The sequence below is a fragment of the Notolepis coatsorum genome, assembly GCF_963971535.1.
Source record: "Notolepis coatsorum genome assembly, chromosome: 3".
Lineage (NCBI taxonomy): Eukaryota > Metazoa > Chordata > Actinopteri > Aulopiformes > Paralepididae > Notolepis > Notolepis coatsorum.
In genome coordinates this window covers 45,666,086-45,689,263 of record NC_140167.1, presented here as the reverse complement: position 1 = coordinate 45,689,263, position 23,178 = coordinate 45,666,086, and the positions used below count along the sequence as shown (strand labels likewise).

Genomic DNA, 23,178 nt, shown 5'->3' with positions numbered 1-23,178 from the left:
TTCCCACAATGAATCGGTTCCACACAAAGGTGTAATCAAGTATTTATTGCAGCAAAAGGTACATAATATACTTCTCTATTTTACTTTGGATGCGCTTATAAGGCAAAGGAATGTGCGTAGGCAAATCAATAATGAATGTCCATTCTCTGGTTACGCAGGAGGTAATTATACAACCTGAATCTTAGGGAATTATATCTATGGTACACTAGTAATATATAGCGGGAGATACTGGAAGGGTCCCCCCGGTTGTAAGCCAGCAGGGGTAGAGGATCTGTCGGTAGTAGAGAGTCTGGTCAACGATGACTAAGGAGACTCCAAGTACAGGAGACGGTGCAATAGTCTCTTGATCCACAGACGAATACAGCTGTTCTCCGTAGACTGTAGCTCCACAGTGAAGAAAGCTAGCCGGCCTCAGGCTCTCTGAGGCGCAGACTCGACTTGGCTCCTCACAGGGAAAATCCCACACGTGTAGGCGTCGGCAATTCTCCGCTCCATAAATCACAGGACCAAAACAAATATAATCCAGCCGCAAAGGGCTATGTAGTCGTCGGGTAGATTAATCCAGTGTACATGTCCACACGGTTCTCGTCTAGGTCTCCTCGGGTGAAAGCGCCATGAAAGCAGCCCAGCCTGGATAAGCACTCTAGCTGATACGAGGAAGCGTTGGTGATGCTGGTCACTGTAGAACTTTAGCCGCACGATACACTATACACAAATAGACTATTACTGACTTAATAGAAATATGTCGCACTCGACGGTATAGCGCCAAACTCTGACAATTCAGTTATTAATTCGCACGCGGTCTCAATGCTCTATTTGGGGCCAAACAGGCCATACTTCACCGCACGGAGTATCGTGGGTGAGGCTTCAACTTATTGGGTAACTCTACTTCTGTATTCACCTGCGCCATATTTATATGCACGGCGAACAATCTAGTGCCAACCTCATTTCTGTCTCGTATCCCTGGGCAAGGCCGGGCATGTACAGACATGTCTTGACGGTGGCCTTGAACCTGACTCTGGAGGCATGGCTCTGGCGCCTGTGGACCGCTGTCCAATAGGAGAACGAAACATCATGGTCCGCACTAGGCTAAAAGGGATATTCCGTGTATATGTACAAGGAATATACAAGGGATATCAAACGATATACAAATACTATGCAATATATATCAATCAATAAATATATATATTCGGTTTAATCTGATCCTTTGTAACACTAAGCATAACCCACTTCGAAAGAGGGCCAAAGCATAACCACTTTGAAGCAGAGAATATATATGTACAAGGCGGAAGAGACCCTTCGGCGCTAAACCAATCAGAGAGGGTCTTCGCTGTACGCGGCTAGCCAATCAGAGCGTCTTCGCTAACATAGGCTATGGAAAAAAAATCACACGTCAGGAAGCGCTTTCACAAGAGTTTCTTCCCTACGGCTGTCAAGACTACTTGCTGGAGTCGTTAAGACTGGAGTGAAGCACCCTGCAGTGAAATCCCATCTGACAACAGAGCACAGGTCTTTCCGTTCATTCGTATGTGAACAATACCTAACAATGTATTTAGTATTTAAGTACTGTATGTACATTGTATTCTACTGATGCACTTTTTATATCACCACTGTCACATTTTCTTAAATCATTATTATGCTGGTTTTTATTTCGTATGTATTCTATTGTGTACTTTATTGACATGCTGTAGGTCGAGGGGGCAAGACCCAAGAATTTTGCTCTCTTTGTATGTGAATGTGACAAGATGCAACAATAAAACTGAATCTGATCTGCATGATTCATGATGATAATATCGCTTACAAATGATAACAATTTCTGCATCCAATATTTCAAAAGCTATAGCACACTAGTGAAAGACCTCAGATAGACAAAAAGAACTCCAGAGTCATGATAAACCAGAGGCTTTTTAAAAAGGTGAACTATCCATTTACACCTGGCAGGTAGCATTAAAAATTACGCAAAACAATACACAAAAAGCATGCATTCACACAGGCTCTTTCGCATATGAACATAAAAAGCTAACACACAAGCTATATCTACATAATGTAATTTGATCGTATGCCATTGGCCGTTATGTCCCACACTAGGATGTAGTCTCAAGTTGTCACCAAGGAATCAATTCAACACCATCCCAACAAATAGCACAGGTATGTGTTGTGTCTATGGTAGACCTATAGAAGGAAACTGAAAAAGTCTTTATAATCTTTAATCTTATCTGACAACAGTGAGGGAATATTTTCGCACAGGGCACAAGCTCCATGTTTCCTCTTGGTCAGGATGCAGTCTGTACGGTGAGGGAGTGAAAGCCGGGGAATATTATCTACATCTCATTTCAGGCATTTGAAATGTGAGGAGTCCTCCTCACTGAGAGGGGGCGACAGAGAGCAGGTGCTTAGTGTTTCTGTTGAGAAAACGTCCATTAGGTGGTCCGTGGTCCCAACTCTGTTGTAAGGCCTGGCGGTCCAGCTTATTGAGATCCTGGGAGCAGAGACGCAGGTCCCTGATACGCTCGGACAAACCCTCCAGACTGGCACCATCCCAGGGACCAGACACTTGGCAACCTGGGAGTGGGGATAGTGTCAAGAGACGCAGAGAAGCCACAACACGCTATTAATATCACTCCATTTGGAAAGAACTACAATTAAAACCCTAGTTGAAAACTCTGATCTGAGGTCTGGTAGGGGGGTGAGACATACCTTGGAGGTTTAGAAGGGTCAAAGGTCGACATGCCTCCCTGAGTGAGGTCAGGATGCTGTAGAACCCTGCTGAGGTCACGGATGGGTTGCCTGAAAGGTTCAGAGACACCAGCGATGGACAGACAGGCAGACACCTGGACAGATGACAAGAGGTTTACAAAGACAAGCAGTTGGAAACAGAGGAACAATTCTAATCACTAATAACATCGACAATTCTGAAGACACATCCTCAATTTGGCAACACAACGAGAAAAGTACCAAAAAAAGCATGTTGATGCACAAACCAATATCAATATTGTGGTATCCTTACTCACTGCCACATACAAACAAATACACAATACCTACCTAGCTAAGGTGGCTATACTGCTGTCTGTCAGCCCATTTCCCGCCAGGCTCAAGTGAGTCAGTGAGCACTCATCCTGCAAGGGAAACAATGAACCGACTTCAGTATCACAGCGTTTGCATGTCTGGGTACGAATACATATCACCTGTGTACATTACTCAATATGAGCCATAGATGCAATACACACTTATCTGTATGCAGGGTTCCCACAGACATTGCAAAATGAAATGAAACTTTTCTAAGCACTATTTTTCCTTTTAACTCAATGAGCGCCGCAGGGGTGGGAATAGCCAGAGACCTCACGATACGATACTATCGCGATACTAAATATATCGCGATACGCCGAGTATTGCGAAAAAAATTAAATCTTTTCAAATTAAATTTATTACCTTTTTTCAACTGCAAAGTAAAACTTTGTCAACATGTTTTATCTAATAAAATAAAGTTCAGTCTGTTCATCTCACTTCAATCATTTTTATTGCAGAACATGGTATTTTCTCAAGCAGACAGATGTAAACACTGTAATGTACCTGACAAACTCAATTGTTTGTATTAGTCATATTCCAACTTAACTGAATGTGTGTGTGTGTGTGTGGACTACTGTACCATTACAGGTATTGAAATTAACAATGCAACTTCCTTATACAAAAAGATTAAATTTTTTTTTATGAATAATTAAATATCGATACTTGGTGTGGCGTCCCTGTATCGATACAGTATCGCCACACAAAGTATTGCGATACTACTACGCATCGATTTTTTCCCCCACCCTTGAGCGCCACAGCGATATGCGTGATGTGTTAAGAGGTCGACACTAAAATATAGGAATACGTGGCGGTGTTTGCAAGGCTATAACTATATTCTATATTATAGCTATGGATACAATACTATGGCCCATTTGACAGACTATCGTTCAATGTGTTAAAGAAGAAATAATTTTTTTCATCCATACATTCCCGTTTTATACCGTAGTGAATATGAGTATGGTTTTAGATTGGTCTGGGGTAATTCCCGAAATGCTGAGGAATAGCCTTATGTATGTATTATACTATAACCGTTGCCGTTTCTTGCCTGGACCCGCTATTATTCTCAAATCAAATCTATATTATAGGTATTATGTTTCATCATGAATGCATGAAAGGGGGGCGGGGGTTGTTTTTTGATGCTTTGATAGTCACCAACGGCATACGTTGTGGAGTAACGTTACACACACATGGTTGGATCAACGCAAGATTTATATCATATAGCCCTTACCTTGACTAGGATGTACCCCAAAAAGAATATTCCAATTATCTGATAGCGATTCCAAGTATTTATGTCCATTGTGTCGCCAACATAATCCACCACACATCATGCATCGGGAGCATTTGATCCTTCTCACTCCGACCGTTATAACCGCTCAGCTTGCACAAAAGAGAAAAACAACCCGGAGACATTTGATCGACGCACAGGCCAAGATATAATGTTTCAAAGGGTGCTCGATACTGCCACCTGGGTGGCTGCGGCCGGTATTGCACTTTGGCATTCTCAGGATGATTCCCCATGTTAACCCAGATGTCCGTGTGCCTGTAATGAATGGAAATATCGAATAAAAGAAATAACGTTAAAAACCCGACTATCCTCGGGTCTGGCGCTGAACAGTTGGCGAATTAACCCGACTATCATCGGGTCCGGCGCTGATTGAGTTAAAAGGGGCATTTAAAAGGATACAATTCCCTTTTAAATGCAGTTTTTCATTGAAACTATTTTGTATCCAATATTTATGGCTCTTTTGAGGGCCAACCACGTATTATTACGCGTTTGCCCGCCAGCGGTTGAGCGCCAATCACGTAATATTACGTTTTTAGATAAATATTATTTTTTTCGATTTTAATATTCTATACACTCTCACAGACCTCGGTGTAATCATTGGGACTCATTCCGAGACCGCGAGGCTGCAATGCCGGCCGAATCCTGCTAGGTGGCAGTATCGCCTACCCCTTGAAACCTTATTTCACACTGTGCGTTACATTTTATATGGTCCGGGCGGAGAATTTGGACCCGGGCAAGTGAAATGCTTCATTCGAGCCCCTTGGAATGCGTCCAGCACACTTGATGCATAGTTTGTCCCATTTCATGTCAGGGACCCGATGGACATCAATACTGGAAATCGCGATCAGACAATTGGAATATTCTTTTTGGGATACCTCCTAGTAAAAGGTAAGGACTATATGACGTCAATCCTACAATGATTTTACATTGATCGCAACGATCATGTCACGTACTGCAATACGTATGCCTTTGCTGACGATCAGAGCATCACAAAATAAATTCAATATATATATATATTTTTTTATCTACTTTTTCTCCCATTTTCAATTTTTCTCCCATCCCAATTTCGTATTGTCCAATTCTACCCTCCCCTGTCTCATACGCTGTTAGGCCATGCCTCCCACAGGCCGGCTGCAATGTGGACCAAGCCTTGCATCACGCGTCCCCTCCGGTACACGAGGAGGCAGCGTCGCATCTTTTCACCTGTACAGCGCAATCTCTCAGCGGCGAGGGTCTGCGTGGGAGGGGCACGCCGACCCCGTTGCTTCCTGATTCTGCTGCGCAGTTGCACCAACCGACCTTTAGGAGTCGCTGTACACAACGTCCGATCCCCACCCACCAACTTTCCACCCCTAACACTGCCAATTGTGTTCGTATGAACGACCAGCCAAGCTGGTAGCAATGAATGAATGAATGAAAACTTTATTTAACAGATTGCAGAATGGGTACAATACAGTACGGCTCAATACATACAATTGTTAAGGGGATGCAGACCTGAGAAAGACGTTTGTCTTGTTTCCATCAGGGTCCCCCATTTTCAATTCATATAGACATATATGACATACATGACATACAGATAGTCAGTACTGCTACATCTATACATTTATGACATACCAGATTTGCAAATACAGTACTTTTTGTGATACAGAAGGAGTCAAGAAAAGGGAGTATATACATTTGACGTAGAAACTGTACATTGGAGGAGGTTGGGTGGGGGGGGTTGGGTACATTGGGATATTGACAACCATACTGGGTAATTTACATTGGAGGTGGTTGGGGGGGGGGGGGGGGGGGCACACTGTATAAACAAGTAACACTGTACATTGAGGGGGGGGGGGGAGGAGACACTGTACAAACAAACACAATTGTACATTGAACTATTGACAAAACCATACTAGGTAAATGACTGTACATTGGAGGGGGTTGGGTTAGGATATTTACAGGGGCCAGTGTTGAATTGCAGTCTCCCGTAGGTGTCCCTTGAGAGAGGTTTTGAAAGTGGGTAGTGATCCACATTCCTTTACAGCTTTGGGTAGGGCGTTCCACATTGATGTGGCATAATTGCGAAACGTGTTTAGTCCCTTATTTGAGCCGAATCTGGGTTTAACATGATTTGTGGAGCTCCCTCTGGTGTTGTGATCGTGGTATTCACTGACCTTTGGGAAGTATTTTGACATGTACATGGGTACCTTGGTCGTGTAGTGTATCTTGTAGACCAGGCCCATTGCAAGTTGTTGTACTCTGTCGTCTACTCTAAGCCATCCTAGGTTGTCAAAGTGGGCAGGGGTGAGGTGGGTTCTAGGAGTAAGGTCAAGCAGTAGTCTGACCAGTTTGTTTTGAGATGTTTGTAATTTTGTTTTTAGCGCCTTTGAGGTGCTTTGGTACCATGAGGTGCAAGCATAGTCGTAGTACCCCTGAATGAGTGCTCCTGCCAGAGTCTTCAGGGTGTTCTTGTTTACCAGAGAGGAGATCCGGTACAAGAATCGAGTTCGTTGGTTGACTTTTTTTATTACATTGGATGCCATTTTGTCACAGGAGAGATTAGCCTCTAGGATGGAACCCAGGTAGGTAATTTCATCTTTCCTTGTGACAATATTGTCACCCACTGTAACTGAGAAGCCGTCGGTCTTGCTGAGTTTGTTATTTGAACCGAAGAGCAATGCCGAGAGCTGGGCTCGAACCCAGCATATCCTGCATTAGTGGCACGCGCCTTGCCCACTGTGCCACTTAGCCGCCCCAGAAATTCAAATTCTTGATTCAGAAATGTTTTATCATGGATAAACAAAACTTCACTGCGAATGGTTGATTTGAATTTCAAGTACTTTTTAAGCACCTTGTTAAAAAAGTTTAAGGAATTCCGGGCCTCAATTTTTTTTTTTTTAATCAAGCACTTTAAGCACTTAAAGGACCTTGTGCAAATCCTGTGTGTCTGTAGCCAAGTGTCGCAGTGCAGGGTGTGTCGGCAGTGTCTGGGCACCTGGGAGAGGATGTTGGTGAGGTGTTCCAATGCAGGATGATCGGCGGGTCCACTGCGGACAGCAGACAGGTCCAGGTGAGTAAGACAATGTAGAGGAAGTGTCTTCAGCACCAGTTCCAAGCCCGTGGAGCCCAGTGCATTATGGGACAGACAGACTGATTTGAGGTGGCCTGTGCCTGTAAGTAATTGATAAAGTCAATAATTTATTCTACTCAATAAATCAACTAGTGTAAACTGGTGTATTGAGAGATATTAGATAGAAAGCATATTGTTAAATCTGAACATTACTGTGTATGATGACGTAATTTGACCTTTTTGTGGAAAATCAGTTGGTTACTCAAATTTCTATTTATATATATATATATATATATATAATATATATATATATATGTATATATATATATATTTTTTTTAACTTTTGATGAAATTGTGTACTTTGTCCAACCTTATGCTGTTGGTAGTCATCAACCAAAATGATCATTAAGACAAGTCTCAACAACACTAGTAAATAAAAAAAACAGTCTCATGGAGAGAGGAACATAAATGAATGATAATTGCATTTATATAGTGATTTTCTAGACACTACAATGTAGGGTGGAAATGGCCTCCTTCACCAAACCAAGATATGCAGAGAGAAGCAACTCAGCTATAAGCGCTTGTGTAATCACTTAAGAGTCTCATCAAAGACTACACAAAGGACTTTGCTCATGAAAAAAAAGCATGAATATCTTTTGTGTAATCGATAAACACTCAACATACTGTGTATTCATAGCCTGCATAGACAAGACCAACGTAATAGTTACATTTCCAAAACAAGTAACATCAATACTTCATCTGTAATAAATAATTTTTCACAACATGTATTGTACCTCAGTGGTAGGTTAGATTAGGTTATCCATATTAAAGATAAGTCACGTTTGAACAGAAAGCACAAGTTAATATATGACGTGCAGGAGCATCCAGAAAACCCATGTGGGCTTTTCAATTGCCTCGCCCTCGTCTGTTGCTACCTGCTAGGGCACTGGCCAGCAGCAGGCGGTGCTGCTGGAGGAACCGGGCGGTGAGGCCACAGGCCCTCAGGGACAGCCTGGCCAGCAGGGGGCAGCTAGACAGCAGACAGGAGAGGGACTCTGACACACCATCACCCAGCAGATTCACACTCAAATCCAGCTCCTCCAGACACTAGGGAGGGAACACAGGGAACTTGTGACAAAGTGTCCTGGTTCAATCTTGTTCTGTTCTTGAAAAAATAGGGTGTAAAAATTGCAGTAACTACAAAATCCAACCCAAACCCAAGGCAAAACGCAGTAAGTGTAGCTGCAGTTGCAGTAGTAGTAATAATAGTTTGGTTATCCTTGAAAAGCTAATGCTAGCTAGTGAGACAGGAATATTCTGCAGTTGACCAAAACAGATTTCTCTCCCTCTCTGCCTGACAGTTCTTGTACCCGAATGAATAAATAGGATTATATTTGAGAGGTTTGCTTACTGGGAGCAGATAGTACAACCATAATCAGATGTTAAATCATAGGCCTACTTAACCTCTTGAGCCCGATGGGTCCCAAAATGACATCATGCCATAAATCCATCTCTACAGACTGTATGAGTTAATGTTGCGTTTTTTTTTCAAATGTAGCCAAGAGTAAAGACCCTAACCCTGGTCAAAGTGTATATTTTCAGCACGTTTGTTTACCAATGGTTTTACTTTTAAGTGTTATTAACTTAAATATTAGTTATAGAAATTGAGTTGGAAAAAGGCGAGGTTTATCGCAAGGAAATGGCGCCGCCATCTTGTTTGTAGTCCTATAAGGAGAGGAGACCCAGGACAAAAAAAAAACTACACTTCCTAGCTCACGCCAGCCCCTGTAAATCATCTGACTTCTAGATTAACTTTTTTATTTTTCGGGATCATATCCCACAAATGTGAACGTTATTGCCATAAAACAGAACAGTTAGTTTCTCTACCCTTCTGTGAACGTCTGCAATCTGATGAAAAATGGCAGAGAAATTTACATTATAAAAAAGTAACTGTACTTACAGTAGATTTAATTCAGTTTGTGAATCACACCTGGTGATACTAAATCCAGATTAACCTCGGCCATTGGAAAGGGGAGCTTTGGCCCGATCCATAGATGTGCAACTTGGCCATAATAAGGTCATTTATAGGCCTGATATTCTATAATCATATTTCAAATTGCATGTGTCCGGATGGCAGAATTCAGTACAGTCTACTCTACAAAATCTCCTGTTTAATCATCTGCCCTTTATTCATTTGCTTAGATTTTTTGAACACGTGATCAAGAAGGTGCTGAATTAGCTCAGTGGCAATTTCTCATGTCTGGTCATTTTTAGCATGGTGTTATTCACCGTCAAAGTTTATCAAAGAAAAGGTAAAAAAAAAGATAAGATAACCGATAAATCACAATTTACTCAAGCCTAGTAACAGAGACAATATTCCTGACACTGGGAATACATTCCCTGAGATCCATAGATGTCCCCCAGATACCAAGAACATGCAAATGGCCACAAAATATTATGGATATAATAAATAAATAAAGTCATTAGTTTACTTGCTTGGATATCAAGGAAAATGCAGAGATTACTGATCGTTTTTTTTATAGTCTGGTGAAGCATAACGCTGATGGTGTAAAACATCCATTAATTCAGTGGTTCTCAAACTTTTTCAGTCAGGCCCCCCTTGGGTAACTGGAAACATTTAGGCTCTATATCCATCCCATCTCCCCGCACCCCTGCAGTTCACCTGGCTGGAGGGGGTGTGTGCCCCACAGTTCACCTGGCTGGAGGGGGTGTGCGCCCCACAGTTTGAAAACCACTAGGTTAATTCATCCTGCAGTCTTTACCGGAAACGCAGGTCGAGTCTGCCCTTTCAAGGCGTTCGCCGCCTTCTCCAGCCCCTCCCCTGTAATGCGATTGGAGGAGATGTCCAGCAGGCGGAGCCGTGGCATGGTGATCGCCGTGGCTACCAGGTCGGGGAGGAGGTCGTCGTGGAGACGGTTGCCGGAGAGCCGCAGCTCGGTGAGGCTGGCCTGCAGCTTGAGGGCCCTGAGGAGAGGGCTGAGGGAGGAGGGGGCCAGGCAGAGGCTGCACACAGACACCGTGCCGCTCCCATCCTGCATCTCACACAGGCGGGACACACGCTTGTTCTGATCTGGAGGGAGGGACACACACAAGACAACTCATTCCAGGGGCTTTCGGGGGTGTATGTGTTAAAGACGTGAGTCGAGATATGTGTATGCATTAGGGCTGTCACTTTAACAACAAATCTAATTCGAAATTCTTTCTAATTCCAGTGTAAAAAAATAAAAAAAATAAAAAAAAGTCTAAGCTATTTTAAAAGTTTTGGCAACATTTAATTTTTTTACCATGGTATGTTTGGTATCATTCTTTTCAGCACAGTCTCACCTATGACCTAACCGTTAAAAAAGAAAGAAAAAGAAATTATATTCAAATTCGAATTTCTCCCTTCAAGTTGGAATCTCGTGTTTTTATGTAAATTAGAAATTAATGTGACAGCCCTAGTATGCATGCGTGTGTGTGTGTCTCTCACCCACAGCCAGGCTGTCACAGGCTCTCTTGTAGCGCTCTGGGAGAGGAGGCAGGTCCCAGGAGCAGACCTCAGCCAGGACCTGCAGTCAAACCAAAACACATTCAATATTCTGTGCCGACATGCAACAGTCCTTTTTATTAGCGATTTCCATTCATTTTCATCAATCTAGCCTCACGTTACCACTGGGACTGAGCTTGAACAGGAAAATACCGCCCCTATCGTCTCCCGGATGGTAATGCACCCTTTGGATTGGACTGAATGAAAACGCATGGGGAAAAGAAAATCCAGAATCCACATTTTACTTGTCAGGCATGTAATCCGAGCAGATTGCAGTCTTTGTGGTCCCTCAGAACAGCGTGGAATATGTGTTTCGAGCACCCAGCGTTGAATCAATAAACGCGATCGATATTTGGAATGGCGATCAGGAATTGGAATAATCTTTTTGGAGAACATCTGATCTGAGGTAAGGAATCTATTTGACCAGTCTTGGGGTAATCGGAGCTTTTTTCACAGATATTTGAAATGTATTGGAAGGATAAACCCCTTGAGATATGCTATCTCGTTTTCGAGGGGGTCCTTAACACTTTCAGTGCCCAGCAGGGGGCGCACATTTAGTGCTTGAATGCCCACCATCCACTTCAATGTTAGCCTAATCTATGTTTTAAATTATGGCTATGTGTCTATTCTAATCTGCCCGTCGCTTATCAATGACTCATTTCCAGTCAACATTGTCGAAGCGGATTGTTTTTTTATCGGTTCATTTCCGTTTTATAGCATTTTGAAAAGCCCTCGTTTTCAAGGGGAAAAAAAGATTCCATGATAATCGCCCTGTACTGTAATATTCTAGAACGTTGTCATTTTTCGGCCTATTTATGAATCGTTTTCAAATAAACGCTAGATTATCGATAGTATATGTGTACGTGTGCACGCTGGTGCCGCCAGCTGAAAATCGATTCTCTCAGTTCCTGATCGCTCTTACAGTCAAACAGCCATATCACATTATAGGGGAAAAGCTTATATCTCTGTGAAAACAGGTCTGATTATCCTAAGACTGGTAAAATAGATTCCTTACCCGAGATCAGATGGTATCCAAATGGATTATTCCAATTCCTGATCGCCATTCCAAAAATCAATCCTTTTATTGATCCCACGCGTATACTGTAAAACACATATTACACGCTGTGCTGAGGGTCCAGAATGAATCTGATCGGCTACGGTTACATGCGTGAGAAGTAAAATGTGGATTCCGGAGTTTTTTTTTCTCATCCATTTTCATTGAGTCCAATCCAAAAGGGTGCATTACCATCTGGGAGACTATAGGGGGCGCTTTTTTCACATCTGAGCGCCTGGCGGGGCAGGTTTACCAACGGTAGACTCGGTTGATGAAATATGAATTCAGATCGCGAATAAAAAAAATAAAACAAGAATTCTCGTGATGGGCATTCAGGGGGCGGGCTGATAACCCGAGATATCTCGTGATGGGCATTCAAAGTGTTAACATAGGATACAAAACATACAATACATGACAAAAAAAAACAGGACAACAAATGCACTTATACACTGACAGACGCTCTCCCTCTCCCATGCTCACCCCCACAGTCCACACTGATTCCTCCCAAGAGGATCACCAATATTTATATGTTCCCTTATAAAACACATACAAAATTATAATTTGATCTGTAAACGACATGTAAGCCCTAACAGTAAATCAATAACAAGTGCAAGTAGTCTGTAGATGAGTGAACAAAGATATCTTGAATAACCGGTAAGAGATCTGAGTGAACTAGGCAGTTTGTTCCAATCAGCTGGTGCTTTATATTTAAAGGCAAGTCGACCGATAGCTTTGATGGTTCGAGGTATACTAAAGAAAGGAAGATCCGTGTGTCTTAAATTATAAGTTGAACTATATGGTGTTAAAGGATAACTCCACTATTTTGGGAAATTAGCTTATTTAACATCTTCCCTGGAGTTAGACAAGAAGATGCATACCTTTTTTGTCTCTGTGCGTGCATTTTAGCTTTGGGAATAGATGCTCCGTTAGCATAGCTTAGCTTCATCACTGGAAGTGAGGCAGGACAGTAGCCTTACAGTGCCTTACAGTGTATTGCAAGGTCTGACATTGACCAAACTTGATATGCATGACCTTGGTGGGCTCTAGGTCAACTCCTGAAAAGGGGGTCAATGTCAGACTTTGCAATCAAAAGTTAGGGGGCTAATAACCCTTGCCATAATTTCAGTGCGCCCCTAACTTTTGATTGCAAGGTCTGACATTGACCCCCTTTTCAGGAGTTGACCTAGAGCCCACCAAGGTCATGCATATCAAGTTTGGTCAATGTCAGACCTTGAAATACACTGTAAGGCACTGTAAGGCTACTGTCCTGCCTCACTTCCAGTGATGAAGCTAAGCTATGCTAACGGAGCATCTATTCCCAAAGCTAAAATGCACGCACAGAGACAAAAAAGGTATGCATCTTCTTGTCTAACTCCAGGGAAGATGTTAAATAAGCAAATTTCCCAAAATAGTGGAGTTATCCTTTAAGAACTGCTTTAGATAGGGGGGATAACAAAAAGCAACCAATGAAAATGTCTTCTGAATTGGGGAGAAAGCCAGTTTAACGATTCAAACATAAGACAGTGATGGGTTCTATAAGGACACCTCAATATAAATCTGCAAACACTATTATAAATAACATTTAAAGGACGGAGATTTGTTAGTGTGGTGTTTTGATAGACTATATCTGCGTAATCCATTATTGGAAGTACCAGCTGTATAATGATTATTTTCCTAACCTGCAGAGAAAAACAGTTAATAGAACGATACAATATTCTCAGGCTACAATTTGTTTTCTTCATCACAGCATCAATATGTGACTTGAAGGTGAGTTGAGAATCAAGCCAAAGACCCAGGTACTTATATTCATCGAGAGGAGCATTATCTAAAAACGTAATCAACAACTGATTTGATATTTGCACCAGATTTGATCTAGTACCAAACAGCATACTATAGGACTTCTTATTTAATAAAAGTTTGTTAATAGCTAACCATTTCTGGACAGCATCAAAATGAGTCTGTAAAGAGTACTGAATTTGTTGAATATCAGACTTCGAGGAATAAATCACTGTATCGTCAGCGTACAATTGAGTAAGACGGTCAGATGGTATCAGGGTGAGATCATTAACAAATATAGAAAATAATAATAGTCCTAAAGATGAACCTTGAGGAACACCTTTATCCATAATCAAAAAGTCAGACTGTTTACCCTGATATGATACACACTGGCGTCTATGGTGGAGATATGAATTGAACCAAAGTAAAGAATTATTAGAGACACCAATAGCACACAGTTTGTCAAGAAGAAGAAGATAATGATCAACCAAATCAAAAGCCTTTGTGATATCTATAAATATTGCACCAGTAACCATGTTATTGTCCATTGCTGAGTGAACATCATTGGTCAACTTCAGAAGGGCTGTAGTTGTGGAGTAGTATGGCCTGAATCCAGATTGGCATGGGGATAAAATATGAGATTCATTAACATAATGGGATAATTGATTAAAAATTAGTTTTTCAAAGACTTTTGCTATACTATTAATAATTTAAATTAGTCTATAATTATTGAGATCAGAAGGATCATCACCTTTATGCAATGGAATGACTTTTGCACATTTCCAGCTTAATGGAGTTTCATTAGTTGTTAAAGATAAATTAAATAAATCAGACAAAGGATATGATAATACATGAGATGCAAGTTTGATGAATTTGATCTCCATACCATCTGAACCACAGCTAGTACCCAATCTTAATTAATCAATGACCTTTTGAACATCAAGCGGACGGATACTTCTAAAGGAAAAAGAGCTGTTGCATCTGGTGTTATTAAGAGGCACATCGGAATATAAGGAGTCATTAAATTTGAGTCTGCAGACAGAATTAAAGTGCTGATTGAAGGCAAGTGCAATTGAGGAGGGATCATTGACAACTTCATTATTAATTCTAATATGAGTGGGATTTATAGATGACTTCTTAGTAATACTGTTGATTCTCTTCCAAAACTGTTTTGGATTGCTAAAATCATTGCTTAAACAATCTTTGAAATAGTTGGATTTAGCATGTCTTGTTTTAGTTGTACATAAGTTCCGTATTTGTTTATATGCATTGAAGTCGGCAGAATCCTTTGTCAGACGATGCATTTCCCAAGCCTTATCTCTTTGTTTATACAGATTTATAAGTTCACTATTAATCCAGGGCAAGTGTCTACCCTTGACTTTGAGCGTCTTCCAGGGAGCATGATGGTCAATAACATTAGTAAGCTCAGTGTAGAAGAAATTCCATGCATCTTCAACAAATGGAATTAATTTAAACCTGTCCCAATTTATAGATGTTATATCTTGAATAAAGTGCTCAATATTCAAATTCCTCCCATATATCAACGTGGGCCCTATATGTGTATGTGTGTGTGCTGATCAGGAAATAAGATAATCGATTTTTCAGCCCGCTTCCCTAGCGTGCATAAGTACACATATACTATCGATAATCTAGCGTTTATTTGAAAACTATTCATAAATGGGCTGAAAAATTACAAAATGTTGTGTATTCCAGTAAAGGGCGATTCCTGCAGATTCTTTTAATTTTTTTCAGAAAATTTCCAAAAACTAGCAATTTTTTTATCCACTTTTTCTCCTTATTTTTCTATTTTTCTCCCATCCCAATTTCGCCTTGCCAATTCTCCCTTCAATTCTCCCCTCCCCTGTCTCGAACGTTGCTAGACTATGCCTCCCACTGGCCGGCTGCAGTGAGGTCCAAGCCTTGCATCACGCGTCCCCTCCGGTACACGAGGAGGCAGCTGTCGCATCTTTTCACCTGAACAGCGCGATCTCTCAGTGGCGAGGAGTAACGCGTGGGAGGCTCACACTGCCCCCGATACTTCCTGATTCTGCTGTACAGGCGCACCAACCGACCTGTAGGAGTCGCTGTCCTCAACATCCAATCCCCACCCACCGGCTTTCCCACCCCTAACACTGCCAATTGCGTTAGTATGAACGACCAGCCAAGCCGGTAGCAACGCCGAGAGCTGGGCTCGAACCCAGCATCTCCTGCATTAGTGGCGAGCGCCTTGCCCACTGCGCCACTTAGCCGCCCGAAATTAGCGTTTGCCAATGAAAAAACAATCCGTTTCGACAATGTTGACTGCAAGCAAGTCATTGATAAGCGACGGGCGTATTAGCCATAATTTAAGATCTAGTTTATGCGTTCGCAAATGTGCTCGCCCTCTCATTGAATAGAGCGCTGGCACTCAAGCGCTAAATCGTGCGCCCCCTGCTGGCACTCAAGTGTTAAACCTTTCACTACCGCACTACAGAAGGTTAACCCTTCACTATCACACTACAGACGGTTAACCGTCTGTAGTGTGATAGTAACGGGTTAACCTGTAGTGTGGTAGTGAAAGGTTAACCGTCTGTAGTGTTATAGTAAAGGGTTAACCTTCTGTAGTGTGGTAGTGAAAGGTTAACCGTCTGTAGTGTGATAGTAAAGGGTTAACCTTCTGTAGTGTGGTAGTGAAAGGTTAACTGTCTGTAGTGTGATAGTAAAGGGTTAACCTTCTGTAGTGTGGTAGTGAACGGGTTAACCTGCTGCCATGCTGCAGTGAAAGGGTTAACCTTCTGTATTGTCATTGTTTGGTAGTGCAGCAGTGAAAGGGTTAATATCTCTAAACAATGAAGATGAACAATGTTGGCACCGCTATAGAAAAATGTGTGTGTGCGTACGAGTGTGGGGGGCAAGTCACTGACCAGACCGTGAATGAAATCTACCATAAGTACAGTTACTTTTGTATAATGGAGACAGTTGCATCAAATCACTGTATTGAGTCACGTTTTTTTCCTCAGACGTTCAGAGAAAGGTAAAGAAACAATATACATTGTATTCTATGGCAATAACGTTGAGGTTTGTTCAACCCGTGAGATATAAAATGCGATATTCCAGTCAATGCTTGTGAGAGAAATTTTTTTGCCTTCATTTTGTCGGCGGCTGGTGTGAGCTGGGTAGTGTAGTTTTATGAAATGTAGACGTCCATCAAAAGCCCTGGGTCGCCCCTTTCTCTGGACTACAACGATTTCAGAAGTGATTCTTGTTCTCGCGTCTAATCAATTTTGGCACCGCTATAGAAAAATGTGTGTGTGTGTATGGGTGTGGGGGGTAAGTCACTGACCAGACCTTCAAAAGAAAACTTGTTAAAATGACCAAATAGCATTCTCTCTTCTGGTTCTGTAGCTGAATAGTCAATTAACAAACCAGTATCATTTTAACATTTCAAACATCATTGTGCTCGCTCAATGCTCTTCACACGTACCTACTCTAAAACAGGCCTCACCTCTTCGTTGGTGTGCAGGACAGCCAGCAGCTGGTCCTGAGGGCAGAGGAGAGCGCCCTCTTTCTGCAGGGAGAGGCGAGGCAGAAGGCCACATTTCTGGTAGTACCTCTGTGCTGCCTGCTCACACAGCCACGCCACGGTGCAGGAGTCCACCTCACTGCAGTCAAGTAGTAGGATTGTTAACACTCAATAACACTCCATACACACGTTAACAGCTGGTCTCTGACAGGGACAAGTTGCAGGTTGAAAAAGCCCTCAGCTCTGAACTCTGCAGAATCTGCACCTGGCTCACTGATAACTCAAGATTCAGATTACTTTATTCACCATATTGCAGTACAAATGGAACGTGATTCGACGTTTACAGTGCATGCTTTTTTCACAATTAAAAACAATACAACGGTAAATAAATAATTATAAGTAAAGTGCAAGACAGGACAGAACAAAGTTAAAGTCCAGCCCTAGCAGCTCGCCATAGAGAGGGGGGGGGGGGGGCAGGGGGACACCTGACTCGTTTACCAGGCGAGCTGCTGAGGGGAAGAAACTCAGTCTATGGTGGGACTTTAGTGTCTTGGGCAGCCGTAGCCGCCTGCCGTGGGGGAGCATGTTATGACCCGGGTGGGCGGGGTCTGCCATGATCTTCCTTTCCCTCCTCAAGGCCCTGGTGGAGTGTAGGGACTCGAGGGAGGGAAGGGGGCAGCCGATCACCCTCTCCGCTGAGCGTATCACCCGCTGCAGCTTGGCCTTGTCCCTGACCGTGGCTGCAGGGAACCAGGTGATGATGATGGAGAGGGGAAGGATGGACTGGATGATGGCGGTGTAAAACTGGACCATCATGGTCCTCAGCAGCCTGAACTTCCTCAGCTCACCTTTTTGTTGAGAGCGATGGAATTCAGCTCCCATTTTAGGTCCCGGGAGAGTGTTATGCCGAGGAAGCGGCAGGACTCCACAGAGGCCACCGGGCTGCCTTCCGCCTGAAGTCCACCACCATCTTCACTGTTTTCTGGGCGTTGAGGTCCAGGTTGTTGCAGCTTCACCAGCTCTGCAGCCTCTCGATCGCCCTCCTGTAGGCAGACTCATCCCCCCTGGATATGAGACCCACCAGGGTGGTATCGTCCGCAAACTTCAGGAGTTTGACTGAGGGGTGCAGAGAGATGCAGCTGTTGGTGTACAGGGAGAAAAGTAGTGGGGACAGAACGCAGCCCTGTGGGGAGCCAGTGCTGATGGACTTGGGATGGGAGATGTTGATTCCCAACTTCACACGCTGTGTCCTGTTAGTCAGGAAGTCCGTAATCCACCTGCGGGTAGTCCGGCACCTGCAGCAGGGACATCTGATGCTCCAGGATGTGCGTGAGGATTGTGTTGAAGGCCGAGCTGAAGTCCACAAACAGAATCCTGGCGTAGGTCCCTGCAGTGTCCAAGGACGTAATGCAGAACCATGTTCACAGCATCGTCTGTGGAACGGTTGGCTCTGTATGCTAACTGCAGGGGGTATAGAAGAGGGTCTGTGGTGGGCTTCAGGTGGGCCAGGACAAGGCGCTCAAAGGCGCTTCATGATCACAGACGTCAGGGCGACCAGTCTGTAGTCATTAAGGCCTGTGACCGTGGCCTTCTTAGGGGCGGGGATGATGGTCGAGGGGGCGTGGTAGGGGAGACAGGTTTACCACTGGGGACCGGGGGGATGATTGTGGTCTGGGGGTGGGAGGAAAGGGGGCTGGGGGGAACACTTCCTTGTAAAACTCATTAGCAAGGAGAAGGTTGTCAGACGTCTGTGGGGATTTTAGTTTGTAATTAGTGATGGTTTTGAGGCCTTTCCAGACAGAGGAGGAGTTCCCCTCGGAGAACTGCTGCTGCAGTTTCCCAGAGAAGCGCTGTTTCGCCTCCTTCATTGCCCTCTAAAATCTGTACCTGGCCTCCTTAAAATTAGCCTTGTCCCCACTTCGCCTGGCCTTCTCCTTCCCAACCCTCAGCTGTCGCAGCTGGGCTGTGAACCAGGGCTTGTCGTTGTTGTAGACTTTCCTGGAGCGGGAAGGGACACACATCCTCACAGAAGCTGACAAATGACATCACAGTCTCTGTGTACTATCATTACACCTGGGTAAAACAGAATTCATTCTATTTGGATCAAATAAACTCAGCAAGGCCAACGGCTTCTCTGTTACAGTGGGTGACAATATTGTCACAAGGAAAGATGAAATTACCTACCTGGGTTCCATCCTAGAGGCAAATCTTTCCTGTGACAAAATGGCAACCAATGTAATAAAAAAAGACAACCAACGAACAAGATTCTTGTACCGGATCTCCTCTCTGGTAAACAAGAATACTAGGGATTTGGGAAATTCTTGGCCAAAACAGATACCGAAAATAGGCAACAGTTGGCCGAAAACCAAATGCCAAAAGGCAGAAAATTATTAATATAAATATATATATAATGTATATCTTTTTTTGTTCAGCTACCCGATTATGGCAAAACTTAACTTAAATAATATTAATAATCACTATTATGGGTCCATAAAACATTTATTCAGCACTTTTGAATGCATACATTAATTCCAGACATACAACATGCATACAACAAAATGTGCATTAAAGTCAAGTGCATTTTCTTTTCTCTGTAGCATAACTACAACAAAGTGCATTTAGAACAAAGCCAAGGTGGTTTAAAACTGCATAAAGATCTGCATAAAGACACACACACGAGAGGGAGAATAGCTTATAGCAGACTTAATGATGTTACTGTAGTGGCTACTGTCATAATTCACGGCGTTCTAGCCTACATGGAAGGACTGTTGTATTTACTACATCTCCCGTGGCTCTTAGCGGGGGATGACATAGCTTAAGAGAGACTAGTGAAAGTGTTCTCTAACGACCACCCCTAGGCATGGTCTAATTGTCACAACCCACAACTGCGCGTGGTGTAATGGCTTTTATACAACGGCATGCAAATTTCTCTATTCTGATTGGCTGAAACAGTCAATTTACAGATAGTTATTTTTCATAATCCCACGCTCTTGGTCCCAGGACCCGCCCACAACCGAATTACTATCACTCCGCCGTGCGACTTTGTAGAAAAAAACAAGATGGCGGACAATAATCTTTACGAATGGATATGTTGATAGCGTCATAACGACTAAATGGAAAACGATTCTGTCACAGCGAATGTCTTAGTTGCTTAAACAATGTTGGATGATGTAATTTATGGGTCATGAGTCATTGTGGAACAAAATAAAAATTGCGCGAATTGATTGATTGAATTTTTTTTTTTTTTTTTTTTTCTATAGAAGCAGCTGGGAGGTGCGCTGTTTTAAGTGAACATGGACTGAATGGATATGTTGATAGCATCATAACAACTAAATGGAAAACGATTCTGTCACGGCTAATGTCTTAGTTGCTTAAACAATGTTGGATGATGTAATTGATGGGTCATGAGTCATTGTGGAACAAAATAAAAATTGCGCGAATTGATTGATTGATTGCAATTTTTCTTAAATTTTTTTCTTTCTATAGAAGCAGCTGGGAGGTGCGCTGTTTTAATTGAGCGTGGACTATTGAATTGATTGATTGATTATTACTGTCCGCCTTGTTTCCAACTGGTTAAGTTTAGGCCCTCTTTCGAAGTTGGTTAAGGTTAGAGTTTGTCTTTAGAGCAGGGCGATAGACCTAACCAAACTTCTAACCAAATTCGAAAGAGGGCCTAAACTTAATCTGTTGGAAACAAGGCGGACAGTAATAAAATTAGCAATCAACCAATCAATTCAATAACTCACGCTCACTTAAAACAGCGCACCTCCCTGCAGCTGCTTCTATAGAAAGTAGGTTTACAATTTTTTTTTTTAAATCTTATAGGGCAAAGAAAACTTTGTTTTTCCTATAGGGCAAAGAACTTTTTTTTAATTTGTTTTACCTACTTTCTATAGAAGCATCTAAGAATGAAGTTCTATAGAAAGTAGGTTAAAAACTAAAGAAAAGTTGGATGTGTTAGTTTGTTGGATGCCTAGTTGAGAGACAGTTGGATGTGTTAGTTTGTTGGATGTCTTAGTTGAGAGACAGTTGGATGTGTTAGTTTGTTGGATGCCTAGTTGAGAGACAGTTGGATGTGTTAGTTTGTTGGATGTCCTACTGAGAACAGTTGGATGCACTTCCGAGCTGCTTCCACATGGAGGCAACTTCTCTTTTTTTTTTGGGAACTACTTTTTCAATAAATCTTCAATTAATGTGTGTTTATTGTATAGCAATAAGGTTGGATGAATGTGCCAGTTGTATAAAAGCATTACACCACTTGTAGTCGTGGGATGTGAAAATTAGACCATGCCTAGGGGGGTCTAACAACAACCCCTAGGCATGGTCTAATTTTCACAACCCACTCCTGCGCATGATGTAATGCTTAATTATACAACTGGCACATTCATCCAACCTTATTGCTATACAATAGGGATGTCCGATATTATCGGCCTACCGATATTATCGGCTGATATCGGCATTAAAATGTGACTAAATGTTTAAATGTTGAGCGATTTGCAGTGTTTTTTTTACATTTCTATAACCTTTATTTACCCAGGCAAGCAAGTAAGAACAAATTCTGATTTTATTTATTGTTAAAAGTATGCATAATGTTGTGTTAATTCCACAACAAGAGATATGTAATGTTAATTACCTGAAATTATTCCATTTTTGGGGGGGGGAAACCCTGCATATATCGGTATCGGTTGATATCGGTATCGGAAATTAAGAGTTGGACAATATCGGTATAGTTAAAAAAGCCAATATCGAGCATCCCTACTATACAATAAACACACATTAATTAAAGATTTATTGAAAAAAACCATCCACCAGAAAAAGTAGTTCCCAAAAAAAAAGAGAAGTTGCCTCCATGTGGAAGCAGCTCGGAAGTGCATCCAACTGTTCTCAGTAGGACATCCAACAAACTAACACATCCAACGGTCTCTCAACTAAGACATCCAACAAACTTAAGACATACAACCGTCTTTCAACTAGACATCCAGCAAACTAACACATCCAACTTTTCTTTAGTTTTTAACCTACTTTCTATAGAACGTCATTCTTAGATGCTTCTATAGAAAGTAGGTCAAACAAATTAAAAAAAGTTCTCTTTGCCCTATAGGGGAAAAAACAAATTCTCTCTGCCCTATAAGAGTTTTTTTTATTTTTTATTTTAAACCTACTTTCTATAGAAGCAGCTGGGAGGTGCGCTGTTTTAAGTGAGCGTGTTATTGAATTGATTGATTGCTAATTTTATTACTGTCCGCCTTGTTTCCAACTGGTTAAGTTTAGGCCCTCTTTCGAAATTGGTTAAGGTTAGAGTTTGGAATCAGGGCTGGTGGTCTATCGCCCTGCTCTAAAGACAAACTCTAACCAACTTCGAAAGAGTGCCTAAACTTAACCAGTTGGAAACAAGGCTTACAGTAATAAAATTAGCAATCAATCAATTCAATAGGCCACGCTCACTTAAAACAGTGCACGTCCCAGCTGCTTCTATAGGGGGAAAAATGTAATGTTTTTTTTGCAATTAATCAAATCAATTCACGCAATTTCTATTTTGTTCCACAATGACTCATGACCGATCAATTACATCATCCAACATTGTTTAAGCAACTAAGACATTCGCCGTGACAGAAACGTTTTTCATTTAGTCTTTATGACCCTATCACCATTATCCTTTCGTAATGTTTTGAACACCGGCTTGTCCGCCATCTTGCTTTAATTCCTAAAACCATGAACACGCATTGATAGTGATGCGGTTGTGGGCGGGTTCTGGGACCAAGAGCGTTGGGTTATAAAAAATACCCACGTGTAAGTTGACTGAATCGAGAAATTTGCATGCCGTTGTATAAAATGCCATGGTTGTGTCATGTATCATGCAAGAATCTCTCAGCCCCGTGGAGGGCTGGGCTGCTGG

General features: G+C 42.3%; 1 protein-coding gene across 1 annotated transcript in view; it reads right to left on the bottom strand.

Annotated features, from left to right (window-relative positions):
• Positions 1 to 1,895: 1,895 nt before the first annotated feature.
• Positions 1,896 to 23,178, bottom strand: part of tonsl (tonsoku-like, DNA repair protein) — an 85,327-nt gene continuing 64,044 nt past the window's right edge. The window contains exons 21-28 of the mRNA XM_084310687.1: positions 17,265 to 17,421; positions 10,894 to 10,972; positions 10,187 to 10,494; positions 8,339 to 8,510; positions 7,329 to 7,504; positions 3,043 to 3,116; positions 2,698 to 2,831; positions 1,896 to 2,562 (exon numbers count right to left, since the gene is read on the bottom strand). Of these exons, the coding sequence (XP_084166813.1) occupies positions 2,363 to 2,562; positions 2,698 to 2,831; positions 3,043 to 3,116; positions 7,329 to 7,504; positions 8,339 to 8,510; positions 10,187 to 10,494; positions 10,894 to 10,972; positions 17,265 to 17,421 (1,300 nt within the window). The 3' untranslated portion in view covers positions 1,896 to 2,362. The remainder of the gene's footprint in view (positions 2,563 to 2,697; positions 2,832 to 3,042; positions 3,117 to 7,328; positions 7,505 to 8,338; positions 8,511 to 10,186; positions 10,495 to 10,893; positions 10,973 to 17,264; positions 17,422 to 23,178) is intronic.